The 24272-nt window shown below is 45.2% G+C and overlaps 1 protein-coding gene, 1 long non-coding RNA gene and 1 pseudogene across 2 annotated transcripts; 1 reads left to right on the forward strand and 2 right to left on the reverse strand.

Annotated features, from left to right (window-relative positions):
• The window catches only part of LOC132762807 (zinc finger protein 84-like), a 32989-nt pseudogene extending 27115 nt beyond the window's left edge, over positions 1-5874 (reverse strand).
• A 141-nt stretch (positions 5875-6015) lies between these two features.
• On the forward strand, positions 6016-22405 carry LOC137096362 (uncharacterized). The gene is made up of 2 exons (XR_010909396.1): positions 6016-6103; positions 21611-22405. It is a non-coding gene; the product is annotated as an uncharacterized lncRNA (long non-coding RNA).
• On the reverse strand, positions 13846-21985 carry LOC132766088 (zinc finger protein 25-like). The gene is made up of 5 exons (XM_067465335.1): positions 21572-21985; positions 20323-20419; positions 19860-19939; positions 19517-19637; positions 13846-15985 (listed from the first exon to the last, which is right to left on the reverse strand). The coding sequence occupies exons 1-5, from the start codon at positions 21983-21985 to the stop codon at positions 15027-15029; spliced, it is 1671 nt and encodes a 556-aa protein (XP_067321436.1). The 3' UTR covers positions 13846-15026.
• Positions 22406-24272: the final 1867 nt, after the last annotated feature.

The raw sequence follows: 24272 nt of genomic DNA on the forward strand, positions 1-24272 counted from the left end.
TTGAACACACCTGGGTCTTTCTTTCCTAAGGGTTCTCTGAAATTGTTCTAATTTGTTTACATTATTCTTAAAATTAGCTACCTGACACTTAGTGCAATAATCCCGGCCTGAGGGGTACAGAAGAGTGTTACATTATCCTGCAAAATAATTATTCTTGGTTCCTTGAAATTACAAGAGGAACCTCTCACACACACACACCTGAGGCTGCTCCTGCTTCCTCTCCTCTTCCTGACTCAGGAGGAATCCTTCAGCCAAGGCCACGGCCTGGGAACTGGTCTCTGCCCCACATTCCCTCACCCAGCACTCCATCTCCGCAGGAAGGACGGCTAGGAACTGCTCCAGGATCACCAGGTCCAGCATCTCCGCCTTGGAGTGTCGCTCGGGCTTCAGCCACAGGAAGCAGAGAGAGTGGAGGCGGCTGCAGGCCTCTCGGGGTCCTGCAGCCTCATTATAGGAGAATTGTCTGAAGAGTTGGCGCTGAAGGTCTGAATGGAGCAGACTGCTCTCCCGGTCTTTCCGCCAAGGGTCCTCCAATAATGCTGTATTGTTCTCTGCCTCAACAGCAGAAGAAAATCCTACTGACTGGGCGACAGCTGGCTCTGGCCCTTCCATCTTTGTTCTGCGCTTCTAGGCTGCCTTCAAAGTGGATCAAAATGTGTTCATCTCTTCTCTCAAATCATACTCAAAGTGGGAGGACTAAGAGAACTGGTGGGGCCTGCAAATAAAACAAGATAAATGAGCTCAATTAATGCTGTTGAGGAGGGATAACGTTTTGTCCTGAATGTTGAATTGTTGACCGGCTTCTGCATCTGGAGAGAAAAGATTCAGGGGGATCTAGGGAAGTCATGCTACCCCTCTATTCTGCCTTGGTTAGACCACACCTGGAATATTGTGTCCAATTCTGAGCACCACAATTCAAGAGAGATACTGACAAGCTGGAATGTGTCCAGAGGAGGGCGACTAAAATGATCAAGGGTCTGGAGAACAAGCCCTATGAGGAGCGGCTTAAGGAGCTGGGCATATTTAGCCTGAAGAAGAGAAGGCTGAGAGGAGACATGATGAGGGCCATGTATAAATATGTGAGAGGAAGCCACAGGGAGGAGGGAGCAAGCTTGTTTTCTGCTTCCTTGGAGACTAGGACGCTATGGAACAATGGCTTCAAACTACAAGAAAGGAGATTCCATCTGAACATGAGGAAGAACTTCCTGACTGTGAGAGCTGTTCAGCAGTGGAACTCTCTGCCCCGGAGTGTGGTGGAGGCTCCTTCTTTGGAAGCTTTTAAACAGAGGCTGTATGGCCATCTGTCAGGGGTGCTTTGAATGCAATATTCCTGCTTCTTGGCAGGGGGTGGGACTAGATGGCCCAAGAGGCCTCTTCCAACTCTTTGATTCTATGAGAGGGATCCTCCCCTTCCCAAAGACCAAAAGCATCACCCGTGTTCTTCTCAATTTCTTGGCCCTTCCTTTGCTCTCTCTCTTCCTTTGTGAATCCCTCCCCATCCTTTTCCAGCCAGGCCCTATGGGGGCAGGTGGTGGGGCCTCTGCCACTGCAGCCTCTCCCACCCATCTCTGGCCGCACAGCTCCCACGGAAGGCCTTCCACTACCTGAGGCCGAGGGGCTGCTCTTTCCAATGGGAGAGGCAGAGAGACCTGCAGGTGAGGCCGAGGTGCTTCCCTCTCTCCCTCTCCGGGAGTGACCTCAGAAATGCGGCAGCAGTACCTGATATTAATACACACACATATCTTCTCCCTCTTTCTTTATCCCTCTGTGTGTGTGTGAGAGAGAAAGAGATAATACATAATCTTAGAATCTATATCTATATAAATAAAAATGTAATGTTCATTTGTGGGATTAACAGAAATCAAAAACCACTGGACGAATTGATACCAAATTTGGACACAAGACACCTAACAATCCAATGTGTGTCCTTCACTCAAAAAAACAAAAAAAAACCAAACAAACTGATTTTGTCATTTGGGATTTGTAGTGGCTGGGATTTATAGTTCACCTACAATCAAAGAGCATTCTGAACCCCACCAACAATGGAATTGAACCAAACTTGGCACACAGTTCTCCCATGACCAACAAAATGGTTTTGGAGTTGTAGTTCACCTACATCCAGAGGTCACTGTGGAGTCAAACAATGATGGATCTGGACCAAACTCCACACAAATACTCAATATGCCCAAATGTGAACACCGGTGGAGTTTGGAGAAAATAGAATCTTGACATTTGGGAGTTGTAGTTGCTGGGATTTATAGTTCACCTTCAATCACAGAACATTCTGAACTCCACCCACGATAGAATTGGACCAAACCTCCCACACAGAACCCCCATGTGGGCCACAGCAATGCATGGCAGGGGATGGCTAGAATAATAATAATAATAATAATAATAATAATAATAAACTTTATTTATTTATTATTATTATTATTATTATTAACTTTATTTGTACCGCGCTAGCATCTCCCGAAGGACTCGATGCGGCTTACACGGGCCGAAGCCTCAAAACACAATACAATAGAAAAACATAACACAACAATAAACAAAGCAAATCAAAACAATTAAGCAAAATAACAACAATGACAATACATCAATACATCAAGACACTATTAAAACTGGTTCGGCCGGCGCAATGGGGTACAGGGGTTAAAAGTGCTGAGATGGCAGGAGGAACGTAGGATTAAAAGTGCGGTGTGCAGCAACATTGGTTGTGCTAAAATGCTTCTAGGACTTGGGATGGGGGATTCCTAATCTGCGAAGGCACATCGGAACAGCCAAGTTTTTAGGTTCCTTCTGAAAACTGCTAGAGTAGGGGCCTGACGAAGCTCTTTTGGAAGGGCATTCCAAAGTTGGGGGGCCGCCACAGAGAAAGCCCTGTCCCATGTCCCCACCAAGCGCGCTTGCGACGTAGGTGGGATCACGAGCAGGGCCTCCCCAGATGACCGGAGCGAGCGTGTGGGTTCGTAGATGGAGATGCGGTCACGCAAGTAGGGTGGTCCCAAACCGTTCAGGGCTTTGTAGGTGAGCACCTGCACCTTGAATTGGGCTCGGAAAATAAATGGCAGCCAGTGGAGCTCCTTAAACAGAGGGGTAGACCTCTCTTGATAATGAGCTCCAGTTAGCATCCTAGCTGCTGCCCGCTGGACCAATTGAAGTTTCCGAGCCATCTTCAAGGGCAGCCCCACGTAGAGCGCATTGCAGTAATCCATTCTAGAGGTGACCAAGGCGTGGACCACCCCGGCCAGATCAGCCTTCACGAGGTACGGTCGCAGTTGGCGCACAAGTCTCAATTGTGCAAAGGCCCTCCCAGATACCGCCGACACCTGAGCCTCAAGTGTGAGCGAAGAATCCAGGAGGACACCCAAACTGCGGACCTGTGGCTTCAGGGGGAGTGTAACCCCGTCCAGCACAGGTAGCCACCCTATACCCCGGTCCGGTTTACGATCGACCAGGAGGACCTCTGTCTTGTCGGGATTGATCTTCAGCTTGCTCTTCCTCATCCAGATTGACACAGCGGCCAGGCACTCGTCCAGCACCCGAGAAGCCTCCTTGGAATTAGGTGGAAAGGAGTAGTAGAGTTGTGTGTCATCCGCATAAAGATGGCATCCAACTCCAAAACTCCGGATGACCTCTCCCAGCGGTTTCATGTAGATGTTGAAAAGCATGGGTGACAGAATGGAGCCTTGCGGGACCCCACAGGTCAAAGGCCAGGGTTCAGAGCAGGCGTCTCCCAGCTTCACCATCTGGGTCTGTCCCTTGTTCCCGCCAATATACCTCTCTATCTCCCCGAGGGGACTCAGGGCGGTTTCCAAGTAACACCACCAAAACATACAGAGTAGACAATATAAGCATAAAAGTAACAAAACAACATAAGCATAAAAATGTCACAACACACATATATATTAAAAATAATCCTGCCTGTTCTTCATGGCTATTTGTTAGGGCGAGGAAAAAGGGTCAAGACAGTTTAAAAAGGCCAGGCTGAAGCTAGTGGTGGCCCCTCGGCCCTGGAACTCACTCCCCAGAGAAATTAGGCAAGCCTCCACCCTGGCAATCTTTAGGAAGAGTCTGAAAACTTGGCTGTTCCAGTGTGCCTTCAAGGAATGAACAATAATCCCTGACCTTGACCAAACCCTGCATAAAATGCCCTCGGAAGCACTTTACTCTACTTCTAGTGCAATTATATCCTACTTTCGTCCCTGATTCCCCTGTCCAGACACATTACATTGCTGTCTCACCCAGTGTTTTTAACCTTTTAATCTTTTAACCAGCCCTGCCCACTGTAATCCATTTTCGTGATCTAATTACTGTGATTGCATATTGTCTGGTGTTTATCTGTATTGCTTCTTGTATTTTATTTTTATTCATTTTTATTGTTATTTTCATTATATTATTGTATTTTATGCTGTATTTTTGCTTTATTGTATTGCTGGGCTTGGCCTCATGTGGGCCACCCCAAGTCCCCTTGGGGAGATGGTGGCAGGGTATAAATAAAGTATTATTGTTATTATTATTATTACTATCTGTCTCCTAATAAGGGACCAAAGGCAGAATACAATATACAAATCAGAAATATGGTAACAAGGCTATCTTTAAGAAGACTAGGTCCAATGTAGATCCAAAATATATCACTATGACTGTAGTGGATGTAGAATCATAGAATCAAAGAGTTGGAAGAGACCTCATGGGTCATCCAGTCCAACCCCCTGCCAAGAAGCAGGAATATTGCATTCAGAGCACCCCTGACAGATGGCCATCCAGCCTCTGTTTAAAAGCTTCCAAAGAAGGAGCCTCCACCACACTCCAGGGCAGAGAGTCCCCCTGCTGAACGGAATGAGTTTAGGAATCCAAAACTATTCCTGGCAACACATCTCAGTGGCATGCTCAGAAAGAATAATAGAATCCTAGAGTTAGGAGAGACCTGGTGGGCCATCCAGTCCAACCCCATTCAGCCAGGAAACAGGAAAATTGCATTCAAAGCACCCCCAACAGATGGCCATCCAGCCTCTGTTTAAAAGCCTCCAAAGATGGAGCCTCCACCACACTCCAGGGCAGAGAGTTCCACTGTTGAACAGCTTTAACAGTCAGGAAGTTCTTCCTAATGTTCAGCTGGAATCTCCTTTCTTGTAGTTTGAAGTGATTCACTATGTCCCCAAGAACATAGTGAAGCACCATAATTACAAGCAGGAAGAAGACATTAAAATCAGAATGACAGCCGGTAGCAGAACTGACCCTGGTTTCTCTGAGACAGCTCAAATAATGCCATAGGAAATTCAGAAAATTTTAACAAATAGATTACTTAGGTTAAGGTAAAGGTTTTCCCCTGACATTAAGTCCAGTCGTGTCTGACTCGAGTGTGGTGCTCATCTCCATTTCTAAGCCGAAGAGCTGGCTGTCCGTAGACACCTCCAAGGTCATGTGGCCGGCATGACTGCATGGATGGGCTCAAAGCCAACCTTAAAAACTCTGGCATAGACACTGAGAACTGGGAAGGCCTGGCATTTGAGCGCTCCAGCTGGAGGTCAGCTGTGACCAGCAGTGCTGCAGAATTTGAAGAGGCAGGAATGGAGGGAGAAAGAGAGAAACGTGCCAAGAAGACTGGGGCCACCTTCCACTTGGAAACAGATGCCCTCACTGTGGGAGAAGATGCAGGCCAAGAATAGGGCTCCACAACCACCCACAGACCCACCCCTAGGAGACTACACTTGGAGGACCATCATCCTGGGACAAGTAAGTGAGTAAAATAGCAATGGAGAGAGGCATTCTCAAAGCACTCCTGCCTCGTTTGGGAAAAGAGAAGACAGACCCACCTGCAGTTCCTTCCCTCGGAGGACTAACTCCCTTCCGGAAGCGGAACTCCACTCCCCCACCTCAGTACTCCCAGCCGCCAAAGAAAGCTTTTTCCGGTGCCTCTCTAGGAAGGGAAGCGCGCCTCACTGGCTGGAGAAGGCGGGGCTTGGGCGGTGGGAGGCCCTTCCTTCCTTCCTATTGGTCCCCCTGCAGATCCTGACAGGGGCTTCCGGGGAAGGGCAGGTGCCAATCTCTCCTTCCTCCTCTCCCACTTCCATTCAGGATTTCAGCCAAGATGACTCCTGCATGGGTATGTTGGCTCTGAACCCCTTGGTTACCCTAGGCTGTGTCTTCCTTTGGTGCAGCACTTCTTCAGTGGTGGGAGGCTTTGAAACAGAATCTTGTTGGTCATCTGTCGGGGAGGATTTGACTGTGCTTTTCTTGGCTGGCAAAAAGGGGTTGGACTGGATGGCCCATGATTTAAGGTCTTCTGGGGAGGCCCCTGCTCTCCGCCCTGCCTCTGGCGCAAACAGGCTTGGCGGGAACAACGGACAGGGCCTTCTCGGTGGTGGCCCCCCGCCTGCGGAACTCGCTCCCCGGTGAAATCAGGTCAACTACATCCCTTTTCTCCTTCAGGAGGAAATTGTAAATATATGTTTGTGGGACCAGGCTTTCGGATAGCACGCAAATAATGACGATGATAATGTTATGGAAAATGGACTATGGACAACTCCCCTAACCCAAACCCTAAACCTTACCCTAACCCTAATCCATTCCCTAACTGTAACCCCTAACACAAAAACAGAACCTTACCCTAAACCTTACCCTAAACCATTCCCTAACCGTAACCCCTAACCCAAAGCCCAAACCTTATCCTAACCCCTAACCCTTAACATAACCCTAACCCTTGCCCTAACACTAACCCTTGTTCTAACACGAACCCAAACCCTAAACCTTACTCTAACCCTTAACCGTTCCCTAACCATAACCCCTAACCCAAACCCTAAAACTTACCCTAACCCCTAACCCTTACCATAACCCTAACCGTTGCCCTAACACTAACCCTTGTCCTAACACAAACCCAAACCCTAAACTTTACTCTAACCCTAAACCGTTCCCTAACCGTAACCCATAACCCAAACCCTAAACCTTACCCTAACCCTTACCATAACACTAACCCTTGCTCTAACACGAACCCAAACCTTACCATAACCCTAATCCATTCCCTAACTGTAACCCCTAACACATACCCTAAACCTTATCCTAAACCATTCCCTAACTGTAACCCCTAACACAAAAACGGAACCTTACCCTAACCCATACCCTAAACCGTTCCCTAACCGTAACGCCTAACCCAAAGCCCAAATGTTACCCTAACCCTTAACATAACCCTTGCCCTAACACTAACCCTTGTTCTAACACGAACCCAAACCCTAAACCTTACTCTAACCCTAAACCGTTCCCTAACCGCAACCCCTAACTCCAACCCTAACCCTTACCATAACCCTAACCCTTGCTCTAACACGAACCCAAACCCTAAACCTTACCCTAACCCTAAACCATTCCCTAACCGTAACTCCAAACCCTAACCCTTATCCTAACCATAACCCTTACCCTAAACTTTACCCTTAACCTTACCCTAACCCTAAACTGTTCTCTAACCGTAACCCCTTACCCTAACCCAAATCCTAAACCTTACCCCAGCCCTAATCTGTTTCAGAACTGTAACCCCTAACCCTAAACCTTACCCAAAGCCTAAACCATTCCCTAACTGTAACCCCTAACCCAAACCCTAAACCTTACCCTAACCCTAAACCATTCCCTAACGTAACCCCTAACCCAACCCTAACCCTTGCCCTAACCCAAACCCTAAACCTTGCCCTAACCCTTACCCTAACCATAACACCTAACCCTTACCCAAACTCTAAACCTAACCCTAAACCCTAACCGTAACCCCTTACCCTTACCGTAACCCTAACCCTTACCCAAAGCCTCACCCAAACACTAAATCTTACCCTAACCCTTACCATAACCCTAACGGTTGCCCTAACACTAACCCTTGTTCTAACACGAACCCAAACCCTAAACCTTACTCTAACCCTAAACCGTTCCCTAACCGTAACCCCTAACTCCAACCCTAAACCTTACCATAACCCTAACCCTTGCCCTAACACTAACCCAAACCCTAAACCTTGCCCTAACCCTTACCCTAACCATAACACCTAACCCTTACCCTTACCCAAACTCTAAACCTTACCCTAACCCTAAACCGTAACCCCTTACCGTAACCGTAACCCTTACCCAAACACTAAACCTTACCCTAATTGTTGTCATTGTAAGCTGCTCTGATTCCCCCCCATCCGAGTTGAGAAGGGCGGGGTAGAAATGTTGTAAATAAATAAATAAATAATCATGTACAAGCAAATTACCAGGGGATACTTGCATCATTGCATTATGGCAGTCAGGCTTTGAAGCTGCAAGGCTATTCAATGTTCATCAAGGTCGTCAATTGCATTATTCCCACTTGCTTCTGATAAGTTCCCACCCCCCCCCCCCCCACCAACCTACACTGCCATATAATCCATTTTCTAAATCCCAAAGATCTGGATACTTGGATCATTGTATTATGGCAGTCAGGCTTTGAAGCTGCAAGGCTATTCAATGCTCATCAAGCTCGCCAATTGCATCATTCCCACTTATGTCTGATAAATGGGGACCCATCTACACTGCTGTATAATCCAGTTTCTGAATCCCAAAGATCTGGATACTTGGATTATTGCATTATGGCAGCGAGACTTTGAAGCTGCAAGGCTATTCAGTGCTCATCAAGGTCGCCGATTGCATTATTCCCACTTACCTCTGATAAGTGGGGACCCATGTACACTGCCATATAATCTGGTTTCTGAATCCTAAAGATCTGGATACTTGGATCATTGCATTATGACAGCGAGGCTTTGAAGCTGCAAGGCTATTCAATGCTCATCAAGGTCACCAATTGGATTATTCCCACTTACCTCTGATAAATGGGGGCCCCATCTACATTGCCATATAATCCTGCTTCTGAATCCCAAAGATCTGGATACTTGCATCATTGCATTATGGTAGTGAGGCTTTGAAGCTGCAAGGCTATTCAATGCTCATCAAGGTCACCAATTGGATTATTCCCACTTACCTCTGATAAGTGGGGGCCCCATCTACATTGCCATATAATCCTGCTTCTGAATCCCAAAGATCTGGATACTTGGATTATTGCATTATGGCAGCGAGACTTTGAAGCTGCAAGGCTATTCAGTGCTCATCAAGGTCGCCGATTGCATTATTCCCACTTACCTCTGATAAGTGGGGACCCATGTACACTGCCATATAATCTGGTTTCTGAATCCTAAAGATCTGGATACTTGGATCATTGCATTATGACAGCGAGGCTTTGAAGCTGCAAGGCTATTCAATGCTCATCAAGGTCACCAATTGGATTATTCCCACTTACCTCTGATAAATGGGGGCCCCATCTACATTGCCATATAATCCTGCTTCTGAATCCCAAAGATCTGGATACTTGGATCATTGCATTATGACAGCGAGGCTTTGAAGCTGCAAGGCTATTCAATGCTCATCAAGGTCACCAATTGGATTATTCCCACTTACCTCTGATAAGTGGGGGCCCCATCTACATTGCCATATAATCCTGCTTCTGAATCCCAAAGATCTGGATACTTGGATTATTGCATTATGGCAGCGAGACTTTGAAGCTGCAAGGCTATTCAGTGCTCATCAAGGTCGCCGATTGCATTATTCCCACTTACCTCTGATAAGTGGGGACCCATGTACACTGCCATATAATCTGGTTTCTGAATCCTAAAGATCTGGATACTTGGATCATTGCATTATGACAGCGAGGCTTTGAAGCTGCAAGGCTATTCAATGCTCATCAAGGTCACCAATTGGATTATTCCCACTTACCTCTGATAAATGGGGGCCCCATCTACATTGCCATATAATCCTGCTTCTGAATCCCAAAGATCTGGATACTTGGATCATTGCATTATGACAGCGAGGCTTTGAAGCTGCAAGGCTATTCAATGCTCATCAAGGTCACCAATTGGATTATTCCCACTTACCTCTGATAAGTGGGGGCCCCATCTACATTGCCATATAATCCTGCTTCTGAATCCCAAAGATCTGGATACTTGGATCATTGCATTATGGCAGCGAGGCTTTGAAGCTGCAAGGCTACTCAATGCTCGTCAAGGTCGCCAATTACTACATTCTGACTTCCCACAGAGGATGCTTGCCACTGATGTGGGTGAAACCCAGATAACAACTATAGTTAGAAGTTGTTGGTGAGAACTGTGACGATGATTAACTGATGACATTGCTGACTTGATGAACTCTTGGTAGAAAAACAACTTGTTTACATTGCCAAAGACAATGGTTCTTTTAAGTAAGAGAGTCAACACTGTGGCTCCTTACGTTTATCAACTTTACGTTAAGGAAATGTTTACAAGATTCCTTACATTACGAAAGAAGCAAACAAGGCTCCTTGATAAGGCCAACACGAATCAAGAAGAGTCAACATCTGCCCGGAAACTGAGATGGGGCCAGGATGGAAAACGTCTATCATTGATTTACAACTTTGGGACATCAGCGAAATATTGCTATAGAAGGGACCTTATTACAATCCAGAAATTGTGCCAGACAGCGAGCTCTTTCATGGAAAGGACATAGATGGTGTATGGGAGTGTCAGATCTGCAAAGGAAAGCAGAATTCTGGACTCTTTGGAACTCTTTTTCTCAAAAGAAAAGAGTGCGTTTTGGAGTCATGTTCTTAGGGATTTTGGAGTTTTGCAAGGAAGCAGTCTAGCCTAACAGGTGTTCTTCATGGAGGAAGAATTGAGAAATTGTGATGTATGCATGAGGATGAATTGTATGTACATGTGTGTGAATGCTGGGTAAAACTGTAAACCTCCCCCCCCCCTTTATTTGTTAGTTAGCCAATGTAACTGTAAGTTGGTTTGTGAATCCAATGTAAGTAAAGGTAAAGGTTTTCCCCTGAAATTAAGTCCAGTCGTGTCTGACTCTGGGGATTGGTGCTCATCTCCATTTCTAAGCCGAAGAGCCGGCATCCCAAATCAGCTCCCTGGTTCTCTCAGGAGCTGGCAGCGATGAAGGGAGCAAAGAGGAGGCTAGAAGTGGGTTGGGAGAGAACTCGCAGCAAATCTGACCGGGCATGGTGTACAGCTCACTTAAAAGCCTACTCCGTGGCAATGAAGGCAGCACAGAAGTCTTATGTTAATGCCAACATTGCTTCTGCAAGGAACCAACCAGCCGAACTGTTTTGAGTGGTCAGAGGATGTTTAAACCCTGTCTCTCAGATTTATTTATTTATTTATTTATTTATTTATTGTGTCAGGAGCAGACCAAACAGTTGCATTGCAAACAGAACACAAAATTTGCAAGTTTGGTAGTTGATTAAATGTCCTTTGACCAGTATCTGGCCACTTGGAGTGCCTCTGGTGTTGCCGCAAGAAGGTCCTCCCTTGTGCATGTGGCAGGGCTCAGGTTGCATTGCAGCAGGTGGTCAGTGGTTTGCTCTTCTCCACACTCACATATCGTGGATTCCACTTTGTAGTCCCCTTTCTTAAGGTTGGCTCTGCATCTCGTGGTGCCAGAGCGCAGTCTGTTCAGCGCCTTCCAAGTTGCCCAGTTTTCTGTGTGCCCAGGAGGGAGTCTCTCATTTGGTATCAGCCATTGGTTGAGGTTCTGGGTTTGAGCCTGCCACTTTTGGACTCTCGCTTGCTGAGGTGTTCCAGCGAGTCTCTGTAGATCTTAGAAAAGTATTTCTTGATTTAAGTTGTTGATGTGCTAGCTGATATCCAAACAGATATGGGGGACCCTGACCACTTGGCAGCTCATTGCGAAGAATTTGCAGCATTCTTTGTGGATAAAGTTGCTTAGATCCATTCTGACTTAGACGCCAGTGTTAATGCAGACTCCAAAGATGTAAGCCAGGTACCTGTTTGGCCTATTTAATGGGATTTGTTTCAACCTGTTTCACCTGAGTACATGGACAAGATCTTGTGAGAAATGAAGGCAACCACTTGCATCCTTGATCCTTGCCCATCCTGGCTAATTATACAAGCTGGAGGGGGCCTGACAGAGTGGGTGAAGGGGCTGGTTAATGCCCCCTTATCTCAAGGCAAATGTCTATCTGTCCTTAAAGAGGCAATAGTAAAATCTTTACTGGAAGAGTCAGCACTAAATCCCATCAATTAAACAACTATCGGGCGGTGTCTAACCTCTCCTTTTTGGGCAAGATCATGGAGAAAGTTGTGGCCTCTCAGCTCTAAAGTTTCTTGGAAAGATACCGATTACCTAGATCCATGCCAGTCTGGTTTCAGGCCTGGTTACAGAACTGAAACGGCATTGGTCGCCTTAGTGGATGATCTACAAAGAGAACTAGACAAGGGGAGTGTGTCCCTGTTCGTTCTCCTGGATTTCCCAGCAGTTTTCGATACCATCAACCATGGTATCCTTCTGGGTCGACTCTGAGATGAGATTAGGGGACACTGTTTCCTTCCTGGAGAATTGAACCCAGATGGTGCTGCTGGGTGACTCCTGTTTGACTCCCTGGCTTTTGGCCTGTGGTGTCCCTCAGGGATCCATTTTGTCACCCATGCTATTTAATATCTACATGAAACTGCTGGGAGAGATCATCCAGAATTTTGGAGTTCGATGTCACATTTATGCAGACGACACCCCACTCCATTACAGCTTTCAACCTAATACTAAGGATGCTGTTCTGGTTCTGAACCAATGCCTGTCAGCTGTAATGGACTGGATAAGGGTGAACAGATTGAAGTTGTATCCTGCCAAGAGAGAGGATACTCCTTGTTAGTCGTAGGAAAGAATGCTTCTGGAACATGGCCATACAGCCCAGAAAACACACAGCAATCCAACTAATAAATTCAACTACATATCTGAATAAACACCATATGTCTTTGGAGATTGAATACACACACTTGTAATAGAGTTTCTATTATTTATATGTTACTAGCTGTCCCTGCTACACGTTGCTGTGGCCCAGTCTGTGAATATGTGTTTTGTGTGTGTATATATGTGTGTATTTATATATATTTGTGTACATGTGTATGTATGTGTATATGTGGTTTTGCGCATGCATTGTAATGTATTTTTTAATTTTTTTTGGCTTTTTAAGTCTCTTCCGCTGTGTTTTCCAGTATTTTATGACTGATGGTCACTCGTTGGGGCTGAGAGGTGTATTGTGTCCAAATTTGGTGTCAATTCGTCCAGTGGTTTTTGAGTTATGGTAATCCCACAAACTAACATGACCTTTTTATTTACATAGATATGTTGTGTGCTTGAGTATATATCTATACACAAACACATACACACACACACACACACACACACACTAGCCGTCCCCTGCCACGCATTGCTGTGGCCCACATGGGGGTTCTGTGTGGGAGGTTTGGCCCAATTCTATCATTGGTGGGGTTCAGAATGCTCTGTTGTAGGTGAACTATAAATCCCAGTAACTACAACTCCAAAATGTCAAGATTCAATTTTCCCCAAACCCTACCAGTCTTCACATTTGGGCATATTGAGCATTCATGTAGAGTTTGGTCCAGATCCATCATTGTTTTAGTCCACAGTGATCTCTGGGTGTAGGCGAACTACAACTCCAAAACCAAAGGACAGTGCCCACCAAACTCTTCCAGTATTTTCTGTTGGTCATGGGAGAACTGTGTGCCAAGTTTGGTTCAATTCTATTGTTGATAGGGTTCAGAATGCTCTTTGATTGTAGGTGAACTATAAATCCCAGCAACTACAACTCCCAAATGACAAAAGCAATTTCTTTGAGTGAAGGACATACATTGGGTTATTAGGTGTTTTGTGTCCAAATTTGGAGTCAATTCATCCAGTGGTTTTTGAGTTCTGTTAATCCCACAAACGAACATTACATTTTTATTTATATAGATAGATAGGACAGGAAATGTTCACAGTAACCAGTAGGCATGAATAGCTAGAAAATAATTTATCAGTTGTGCTTTATTAGATATTTCATAAAAGAAAACCACCTACCACAAACATAGAATTACATGATACAGGGCTGTTAGTCATTAATCGAACCCATTCCCACACTTCTTATCAAACTTTTCAATTAAATGTATTCGTAATCCTGAATATAAATGACAGGAAATATTTATTTATTTGCCATATTTATATCCCGCCTTTCTCTACCCCAACAATGGGACTCAAGGCGGCTTTTGCAGTGGCACATACACAGTGCCTCAAAACAACAAATTTGCCTAAAAATAGTTTAATATTACAACATAATTAAAATGGTTAAAATAAATTCAAAGTTAAAAACACGCCATCCAGAGTTCAAGGTCTAAGGCCATTCAAAAGTCAAATTGCACATAATTCTATATTCGACATACTGCATTGCCCTAATTTTCAAAAGCCTGCTCCAAGAGCCAGGTTTTGACTCTCTTCCTGAAGGCTAGTGGGGGGGGGGGGGGGAGCTGATCTGATGTCGCTAGGGAGGGAGTTCCACAACCGAGGGGCCACCACTGAGAAGGCCCTGTCTCTTGTCCCCGTCAGCCGTACTTGTGAGGCAGGCAGGACCAAGAGCAGGGCCTCCCCAGATTATCTTAGTCTCCAAGCTGGTTCATAGGGGAAGATACTTTCGGACAGGTAGCCTAGGCCAGAACTGTTTAGGGCTTTATAGGCTTAAAGCCAGAACTTTGAATTGTGCTCAGTAGCAGACTGGCAGCCAGTAGAGCTGACGCAACAGGGGAGTTGTATGCTTCCTGAGTGCTGCTCCAGTGAGCAACTTGGCTGCCGCTGGCTTCTGAACAGTCTTCAAATGCAACCCCACGTAGAGCATGTTGCAGTAATCTACACGGGATGTAACCAGAGCGTGGACCACCATGGTCAAGTCAGACTTCTCAAGGTATGGGCGCAGTAACCAGTATGCATGAATGGGTAACCCTGAAATATCCTTCCTTTCACTCTCTAAAGTTATGCTTAATGAGATATTTCATCAAAGAAAATTGATCAGTTTATTATTTTCCCCAAAAGTCATGGCTTTTTAACTCAGTGTTTCTATGACAATGATTCACACACACACCCCGATGTAAAACAAGGGAACTTGCCTTTACTCCATTTCTTCCACGTAGGTTGACAATTAAAAAAAGAAGACTTGTATTTCAACTGCAGGTCTTTCCACACTCTGGTTTTTCTTTGCTGTGAGTTGCCTCATGATGAACAAGATGTGATTTCCGACTGAAGCTCTTTCCACATTCTGAGCATATAAATGGCTTTATTCCAGTGTGAGTTGCCTGATGACTAATAAGGTTGCTCTTTTGGCTGAAGCTCTTTCCACACTGCAAGCATTTAAATGGCTTTTCTCCTGTGTGAGTTGCCTGGTGACAAAGAAGGATGTGCTTGTGACTGAAGCTCTTTGCACACTCTGAGCATTTAAATGGCTTTTCCCCTGTGTGAGTTGCCTGGTGACAAGCAAGATGTGTCTTCCGACTGCAGCACTTTTCACACTCTGAGCATTTAAATGGCCTTTCTCCTGTGTGAGTTGCCTGATGACTAATAAGGTTTCCCTTTTGACTGAAGCTCTTTTCACACTGCGAGCATTTATATTGTTTTACTCCTGTGTGAATCGCCTGATGACGAATAAGGACGTGTTTGCGACTGAAGCTCTTTTCACATTCCAAACATTTAAATGGCTTCTCTCCTGTGTGAGTTGCCTGATGACAAACAAGGTGTGAGTTCAGACTGAATCTCTTTCCACACTCCAAGCACTGAAATGGTTTCTCTCCTGTGTGAATTGCCTGATGACGAATAAGGACATGCTTGTGAGTGAAGCTCTTTTCACACTGCAAGCATTTAAATGGCTTCTCTCCTGTGTGAGTTGCCTGATGACTAATAAGGTTTCTCTTTTGACTGAAGCTCTTTTCACACTGCAAGCATTTAAATGGCTTTACTCCTGTGTGAGTTGCCTGATGACAAATAAGGCCTCCCTTCTGACGGTAGTTCTTTCCACACTCCAAGCATTTAAATGGTTTTTCCTTTGGGTTAATTTCTTGAGAAAAGATGAGTTCTTCCTTCCTATGGAAATTCATTCCATCTTCAAAATATTTAAATTGTGTCTCCTCTATTTACATGGTTTGAGAACAAGGGAAGTGTGACCATGCATGGAAAAGAAAAGATTATATTAGAAAAAAGTTTAAAAGTACAAATTACAAAATGCATTTAGTCAAGATAGCCCTTTCCAACACTAGCAGTTAAGAGAAAAACACCTGTTTTCTTTTTGTTTGAAATATTATACAACAATATAAATCTCAAAGCACATCATAATCAACCAGGGCTGCAGAAAATACAGCTGTTTTCTTTAACCCTTTAATCTCTGGCATCCCCTGAACTTCTGGCACAAGAAAGGTAAAAAGCCTTGATATGCCTGATGCCACAAAGGTAGGTGAACATAACCTCGTGGCATCAGGCAGCAGAAGAAACATCAAAATGCAGATTCGAAGCCAGAATAAAGTTGCAATTTTTATATATCTTGTAAGCAGCTCTGAGTCCCCTTAGGGTGAGAAGGGCGGCATATAAATGCCGTAAATAAATAAATAATAAATAATAATAAATAAAAAGACTGAATGAAGATGCACAGATCTGAAGTTTTATATTCTCTCTGTTTTGTCACTCCTTATATCATTGATTAAATGTTATTTCTCCCATTTTAACCCCTTAGTCCAGGGTTTCTCAATCTGGGGGTCGGGACCCCTGGAGGGGTCACAAGGGGATGTCAGAGGGGTCGCCAAAGACCATCGGAAAACACAGTATTTTCTGTTGGTCATAGGGTTTCTGTGTGGGAAGTTTGTCCCAATTCTGTCATTGATGGGGTTCAGAATGCTCTTTGATTGTAGGTGAACTATACATCCCAGTAACTACAACTGTCAATGTTTATCCCCAAACTCCACCACTGTCCACATTTGGGCATATTAAGTATCTGTGCCAAGTTTGGTCCAGATCCATCATTGTTTGAGTCCACAGTGCTCTCTGGATGGAGGTGAACCACAACTCCAAAACTCAAGGTCAATGCCCACCAAACCCTCCAGCATTTTCTGTTGATCATGGGAGTTCTGGGTGCCAAATTTGGTTCGATTCGATCATTGGTGGAGTCCAGAATGCTCTTTGATTGTAGGTGAACTATAAATTCCAGCAACTACAACTCCCAAATGACAAAATCCACTCCCCCCCCCCCCAAACCACACCAGTGTTCAAACTTGGGTGTATTGAGTATTTGTGCCAAATTTGGTCCAGTAAATGAAAATACATCAGATATTTACATTACAATTGATATCAGTAGCAAAATGGCAGTTATGAAGTAGCAATGAAAATGATTTTATGGTTGGGGGTGACCACAACATGAGGAACTCTATTAAGGGGTCGTGGCAATAGGAAGGTTGAGAACCAATGCCTTAGTCTCTTTTTTTAAAGCACCTGCCTACTGTTGATTTTCTTTACTTCAAAAATAGTAATGACATGGAGCAAAACCTATTTTATATTGTTAGCTTCACAAGTGTGGAGGAGCCCAAAGAGCAGTAGTCAGGCTGTTAAGTAGAGCTAGCTACAGAGAGTACACAAGTCATTATTGTGTTATCTGGTGTCCTACAATGTGCCATTCTATCCCCAATGCTCTTTAATATTTACATGAAGCTCTTGGAAATGAGCATCTTTATTTATTTAGACCTTTTGTATCCCGTTCTTCTCTACCTCCGTGGAGGGACTCAGAACGGCTAACAGCAAAAATTCAGTGCACAATAAATAGCATCATAAAAACAACATACACAATAAATGAGTTCTAAAATACATATAAAGACAATTTATCAAGTTAAAACAGCACCCAACTCAATCCCAATGTTGTCAATTAACTCTTACGTCTATACCAGATCATCCATCAATCTGCGAATGCCTGATTCCAAAGCCAGGATTTTAGCTGCTTCCTAAAGGACAGGAGGGAGGGTGCAGCCCTAATCTCGCTGGGGAGAGTGTCCCACAGCTGGGGGGCCACCACAGAAAAGGCCCTGTTTCTCATCCCCACCAAACGCGACTGTGAAGATGGTGGGACCGAGAGCAGAACGTCTCCAGAAGATCTTAAAGTCCTTGATGGTTTATAGGAGGAGATATGTTCAGGCGAGTAAACCAGGCCAGAACCATTTAGTGTTTTGTAGGTTAAAACCATCTGTAGGCATGGGTAAAGTGTCATCAGTATGCTGATGACATCAAAATACATTTCTCCATGCCTTAAAAAATTGTTTCAGCAAAGGATAGCGTATCTCCTCTGAATGAATGTCTGGAGAAGGTGAAGGGCTGGATGAGGAAAAACAAATTGAAACTGAAGACAGACAAAACAGAGCTGCCTTCCATCAAGAGTCCTTGGGAGTGCTCCTGGATCCATCTCTCCAAATAACAGCCCAAGTAGATGTGATGGTCAGTAGTGCTGACTACCAGCTGCACCCCTTCCTAGGTTTAAAGGACCTTAAGATGGTAGTGCATGCACTGGTAACCTCAAGGTTGGGCTATCTTTGTATGAAGTTCAAATACTCCAGTTGTTTCAAAATATGGCAGTCAGATTGGTTATGGGAACATTCCAGGAGTGAACATATCACACATAACCTAAAGTCACTCCACTGGCTGCAATTACTTTCCAGGCAAAGTACAAAATGTTGGTTTTGGGCCCAGGTTACCTACAAGATCACCTCCTCCCATACAATCCTCCCCAAACACTGAGGTCCTCTGGGTGGCATCTGCTCCAGCCTGACAGAACCCAACTGGCCACCACCATACAGGGTGATCTTTTCATCGGCTGCCCCAAGACTGTGGAACGACCTGCCAGAAGAGCTCCAACAGCTGGATCAGCTGTTTAAATTTAAGACACAAGTAAAGACCTCTCTCTTTCGGCAGGCCTACTCAGGCAGTTCTAATGATGAGTTTTACACTTCAACTCTATGTCTAACTTTTGTTTTGTGTATTTTAACATGAATTTTATGGAAATATGTTTTATATGTGTGTGGCAAAAGTTTTTTAATTGTTGGGATCTATCAAATAAAATTTATAATTAATTAAATAAATAAAGAGAAACAAAAAATGTGTATTTTACGGAGTGTTTTTAAATGTTTGTGTGTTTTGATTAAGTGTTTTAGCAATGTTGTAATCCACCTCGAGCTGTGATAAGAGCGTATAAAAATAAAATAATAATAATAATAATAATAATAATTATTATTATTATTGGCTGCCATGGCTCTGCTGGCTGCCAATTTGTTTCCAGACACAATGCAAATTGCTGGTTATATACCTATAAAGACCTAAATAGATCCAGGTTTTTTGATTGATTGTATTTCCTTGTGCAAACCAACCTGGGCGCTAGAATCCTCAAGAAAAGCCCTTTTTCTCACTCCCACCACCATCACGACCATGATTGGCGGATGGAAAATAACCATTGCCTAGAAATCATCGAACGTGGCAACTCCACCCAAGTGCCAATTGTCTTCTTGGGCTGGCCCCTATCTGGATATGGAATGAACTTGTTTTCTATGGCTTCAGAGGAAGAGATCTGAAATATGGGATAATTTCTAGAACGTACAAACTGATTTAGTTAACTACAAGCATAATGGAGCTTTACCCAGAGATGACACGATTCCTAAATTCTCCTCCATGACTTGGTTGTGCAAGGCTCTTTGGCTTGGATCCAAGAGGGCCCACTCCTCCTCTGAGAAATCCACAGACACATCTCCAAAAGTCACCTGAAGACAAAAAAAGTTATCTGCAAGGAGAAAATGCTACCTAAGTCAGAAAGGAAAATCAGGTCATTTGTGATTTACATCTTTAAATAAATTATTTATTGAAAAAAAAAACATCTTGTATGGAAGGAATATAGAAGAAAGAGGTTCATTTAGAGTCAGAGAAATATCCAAGGGATAGGGAGACTTGACTATCCCCTCCCTTCCAGGGATTCTGCTGCCTACCTGATCTGGCCCTGCAGAATCTCTTCTTAGGAAAGAATCAGGAAAAGTTCTGCTAATGCCATTTGGCCATGTTTCACTGTCTGTGAAAGAGAGGAAAGACATTAGGGAGAGTGAGAGCAATCCCTTTTCCAGGCTGCCCCACAGTTCCTTCCCTCGGAAATCTGCCCCTCTCCCCTTGCCCCAGGGCCCTCTTTCGAACTCCCTCCCAGGAAATGTAGAGAGGTGACTGTATTTGTGCCAATGTCACAAAGAGCACAATCACCACCATAAGCATCCAGAGAGAAGCAAAGGAATCAAGTAACCCTGAAAGTGGCACAAATAAGTATTGTAGGGAAATGTCTCCTGTCAGCACCATTCTTAAGTTCCCAGGCTCCCCATTTATTTTTTGATTCACACAGCTCTGGACATTTCAGGTCTACTCAAGAGGAGGTGAGCAGGCAAAAAGGACACTGCCATCCCTTACCAACTAGGATATATTCTCCTCCTCCAATATGGACGAGCCAAATGTTTGAAAGAGACTCCTTCACCTGACTGGTCTCTTCTGCAACAGCGTTCTGCACCTGAACAAGCAGTACAGATCAGAAAGGGAAAAACAGATTAGAAAAGCAGGGAGGGCTTTCTTTCTGCAACCTGTGGGAATTCTGCTTTTGTTTGGGCATTGCACTCTTCTTCAGGAGTACTGCTGAGATGAAGTACTTTACGTAATCCTGCGGTCGTAATTTGGGGCCACCCTAGAAGGGTGCTGTGTAATCTAATTTTGTATGTCTGTGTTTTTAGGTCCCTGTTGAATTATCTCTACCTGTGAATAACATACAGTTTCTTTGGGAAAGAACATTCAGAAGTGATTCCATGATAGCCATGTATAAATATGTGAGAGGAAGCCACAGGGAGGAGGGAGCAAGCTTCTTTTCTGCTTCCCTGGAGACTAGGACGTGGAACAATGGCTTCAAACTACAAGAAAGGAGATTCCATCTGAACATGAGGAAGAACTTCCTGACTGTGAGAGGAAGCTGTTCAGCAGTGGAACTCTCTGCCCCAGAGTGTGGTGGAGGCTCCTTCTTTGGAAGCTTTTAAACAGAGGCTGGATGACCATCTGTCAGGGGTGCTTTGAATGCAAGGGGGCCATCCAGTCCAACTGTCAGGGGCTTGGACTGGATGGCCCATGAGGTCTCTTCCAACTCTTTGATTCTATGATTCAGCCATTTGCTTCCTCTGAAATACACACCACTGGCATTCTCAATACATTCCTTTTAATCTTCAAAGTTTACCATCCTATAACTTCATGGTTATACCACCCTCCTACTTTCCATGAGAGCCATTAGAACAGCGGTTCTCAACCTGTGGGTTCCCAGATGTTTTGGCCTTCAACTCCCAAAAATCTAAACTATTGGTAAACTCGCTGGAATTTCTGGGAATTGTAGGCCAAAACACCTGGGGACCCACAGGTTGAGAACCACTGCCATGGGGGATTCAAAGGGGGAAATAATAGCACCCCAAGTCTTTTCCTAGGTCAACACACCTGGGTCCTCCTTTCCTAATGCTTCTCTGAACTCCTTCCAACTTATTTCTATTATTCTTAAAATTAGTTAACTGAAAGTGAATGCAATCATCTTGGCCTGAGGAGTTTAGAAGAGTTTTACATTATCCTTCAAAACAATTATTCTTGATTCCTTGAAACTACAAGATGACCCTCTCCTCTCCCTCTCTCTCACCTGGGGCTTCTCCTGCTTCCTCTCCTCTTCCTGACTCAGGAGGAATCCTTCAGCCAAGGCCACGGCCTGGGAGCTGGTCTCTGCCCCACATTCCCTCACCCAGCGCTCCATCTCCGCAGGAAGGACGGCCAGGAACTGCTCCAGGATCACCAGGTCCAGCATCTCTGCCTTGGAGTGTCGCTCAGGCTTCAGCCACAGGCAGCAGAGAGAATGGAGGCGGCTGCAAACCTCTCGGGGCCCCAAAGTCTCCTCGTAGCGGAAATGACGGAAGCACTGGTACAGAAGGTCTGAATGGAGCAGATTGCTCTCCCGGTCTTTCCTCCAAGGGTCCTCACAGAATGGTGTATTCTTCTCTGCCTCATCAGCAGAAGACAATACTTCCAACTGGGTGACAGCTGGCTCTTGCCCTTCCATCTTTCTTCTATGCATCTAGAATGCCTCCAGACTGCTAGAAGATAGTCTCCTCTCTCCCACCTGATGATATTTGAAGAGGAAGAATTGGCAGAACTGACAGGACCTACAAAACAAACAATATAAATAAGGTCATTTTAATACTGTCAAGGTGGGAAAACGTTTTGCTATGAATATTGAATGGAGGACTGGCTTCTTGATCTAGTGAGAAAGGGTTCAGGGAGAGGGTCTCCTCCTTCTCACAGAGCAACATTGCCCCCCGTAGACCTCTCCCTTGTTCAGCCCCTCAAACAGTGTTTCCGTGACCCCTTGATACATTTCCTCATGTTGTGGTGATCTGCAACCATAACATTATTTGTGTTGTTACTTCATAACTGTAATATTGCTACAGTTATGAATCGTAATATAAATATCTGATATGCAGGATGTATTTTCATTCACTGGACCAAAATTGGCACAGATATCACATATGCCCAAATTTGAATACTGGTGAGGTTGGGGGGATTGATTTTGTCATTTGGGGGTTGTAGTTACTGGGATTTATAGTTCACCTACAATGAAAGATCATTCTGAAATCCACCAAGAATGGAATTGAACCAAACTTGGCACACAAACTTTTCCAGAAAATACTGGAAAAGTTTGGTGGGCATTGACCCTGAGTTTTGGAGTTGTAGTTCACCAACAGCCAGAGAGCACTGTGGACTCAAACAATGATGGATCTGGACCAAACTTGGCATGAATATACTCAATATGCCCAGATGTGAACACTGGTGGACTTTCTGGAAAATAGACCTTGACATTTGGGAGTTGTAGTTGCTGGGATTTATAGTTCACCTACAATCAAAGAGCATTCTGAACCCCGCCAACGATAGAATTGGGCCAAACTTCCCACACAGGACCCCCATGCCTTAAAGGGACTCAGTGGCAATAAGCCTCCCTCCAGCTTCCCATTCTTCTTGCTCTCCTCTTGAAATCTCAGAATCAGCCCTCCTCTTGGCTGAGAGGCCAGTCAATCACAACGGAGGAGGGCTTTTGGTGGGAGGATTCACCTTCTGTCTCCAAAAACGAAGGGAAGGACAGGCTGAGAGATCTTCAGCCTTTTCTGCCAAAGGGGTTCCTAAGTCCATCAGAAATATATGATATGTGTTTCCTGATGGGCTTTGGCAACCCCTCTGGAAGCCCCTCGTGACCTCCCCCCAGGGGTCCTGACCCTCAGGTTCAGAAATGCTGCCCTAGAACCTTTGCTTTGTCTTTCCCATCCTTTGAGGATCCTTCCAAATCATTTTCTGGCGGCAGATGCCGGAAGGTTTGTTCTTGCGGCCTTTCTCTGCACTCCTTCAAGCCACAGATCCCAGTACCAGGCAGAGGGACCTGCAGCTGAGGTTGGGAAGGAAGGAGCCCTCCTCTGAAGAAGGCTTTGGCGACCCCTCTGAAAGCCCCTCGTGACCTACCCCAGGGGTCCTGACCCCCCAGAAATGCTGCCCTAAAACCTTTTCTATCTCTTTTCCTTCCTTTGGGAATCCTTCCAATTCATTTTCTGGCAGCAGATGCCGGAAGGTTTGTTCCTGGAGCCTTTCTCTGCACTTCTTCAGGCCCCACAGGTTCCAGTCCTAAACAGAGGGACCTGCAGCAGAGGCTGGGAAGGAGAAGAAGAAGGAGGGGAAGGAGGAGGAGAAAGAGAAGGAGGAGGCCAAGGAGGAGGGAGGGAGTGCAGGGAGCCCTTGGCCGGCTTCAGAGGGGCCTCCAGAGCCCCTTCCTCCAAGGAACAAAGGGCCTGGGTCTCCCTCCTTGCCACTTCCCTCCCTCTGCTGCCTGGGGGCCCTTTCTGGCAGGCCCTCCACCCCAGGATCTGATCCCAGGTCTTCTGCTTTGAAGTAGATTACATGAGTCTGCACTGCCAGATAATCTGGGACAAACAGAAAACCTGGGACCAGATCCTGAGAGATATATCTAGGGCCTGCCTGGAAGAGCCCTGTGCCTGCAAGAGAGGCAGAGGGACCTGCAGCTGAGGATGGGAAGGAAGACACTCTTCTCTGAAGGAGGAGGAGAAGGAAGCAGGGAGGGCATGAAGGGAGCCCTTGGCTGGCTTCAGAGGGGCCTCCAGAGCCCCTTCCTCCCAGAAACAAAGGGTCTGAGTCTCCCTCCTTGCCGCCTCCCTCCCTCTGCTGCCTGAAGGTCCATCCAGGCAGGCCCTACACCCCAGGATCTGATCCCAGGTGTTCTGCTTTGAACTGGATTACATAGAATCATAGATTTGGAAGAGACCTTGTGGGCCATCCAGTCCAACCCC

This window comes from Anolis sagrei, chromosome 2 (assembly GCF_037176765.1).
Source record: "Anolis sagrei isolate rAnoSag1 chromosome 2, rAnoSag1.mat, whole genome shotgun sequence".
Classification (NCBI taxonomy): Eukaryota; Metazoa; Chordata; class Lepidosauria; order Squamata; family Dactyloidae; genus Anolis; species Anolis sagrei.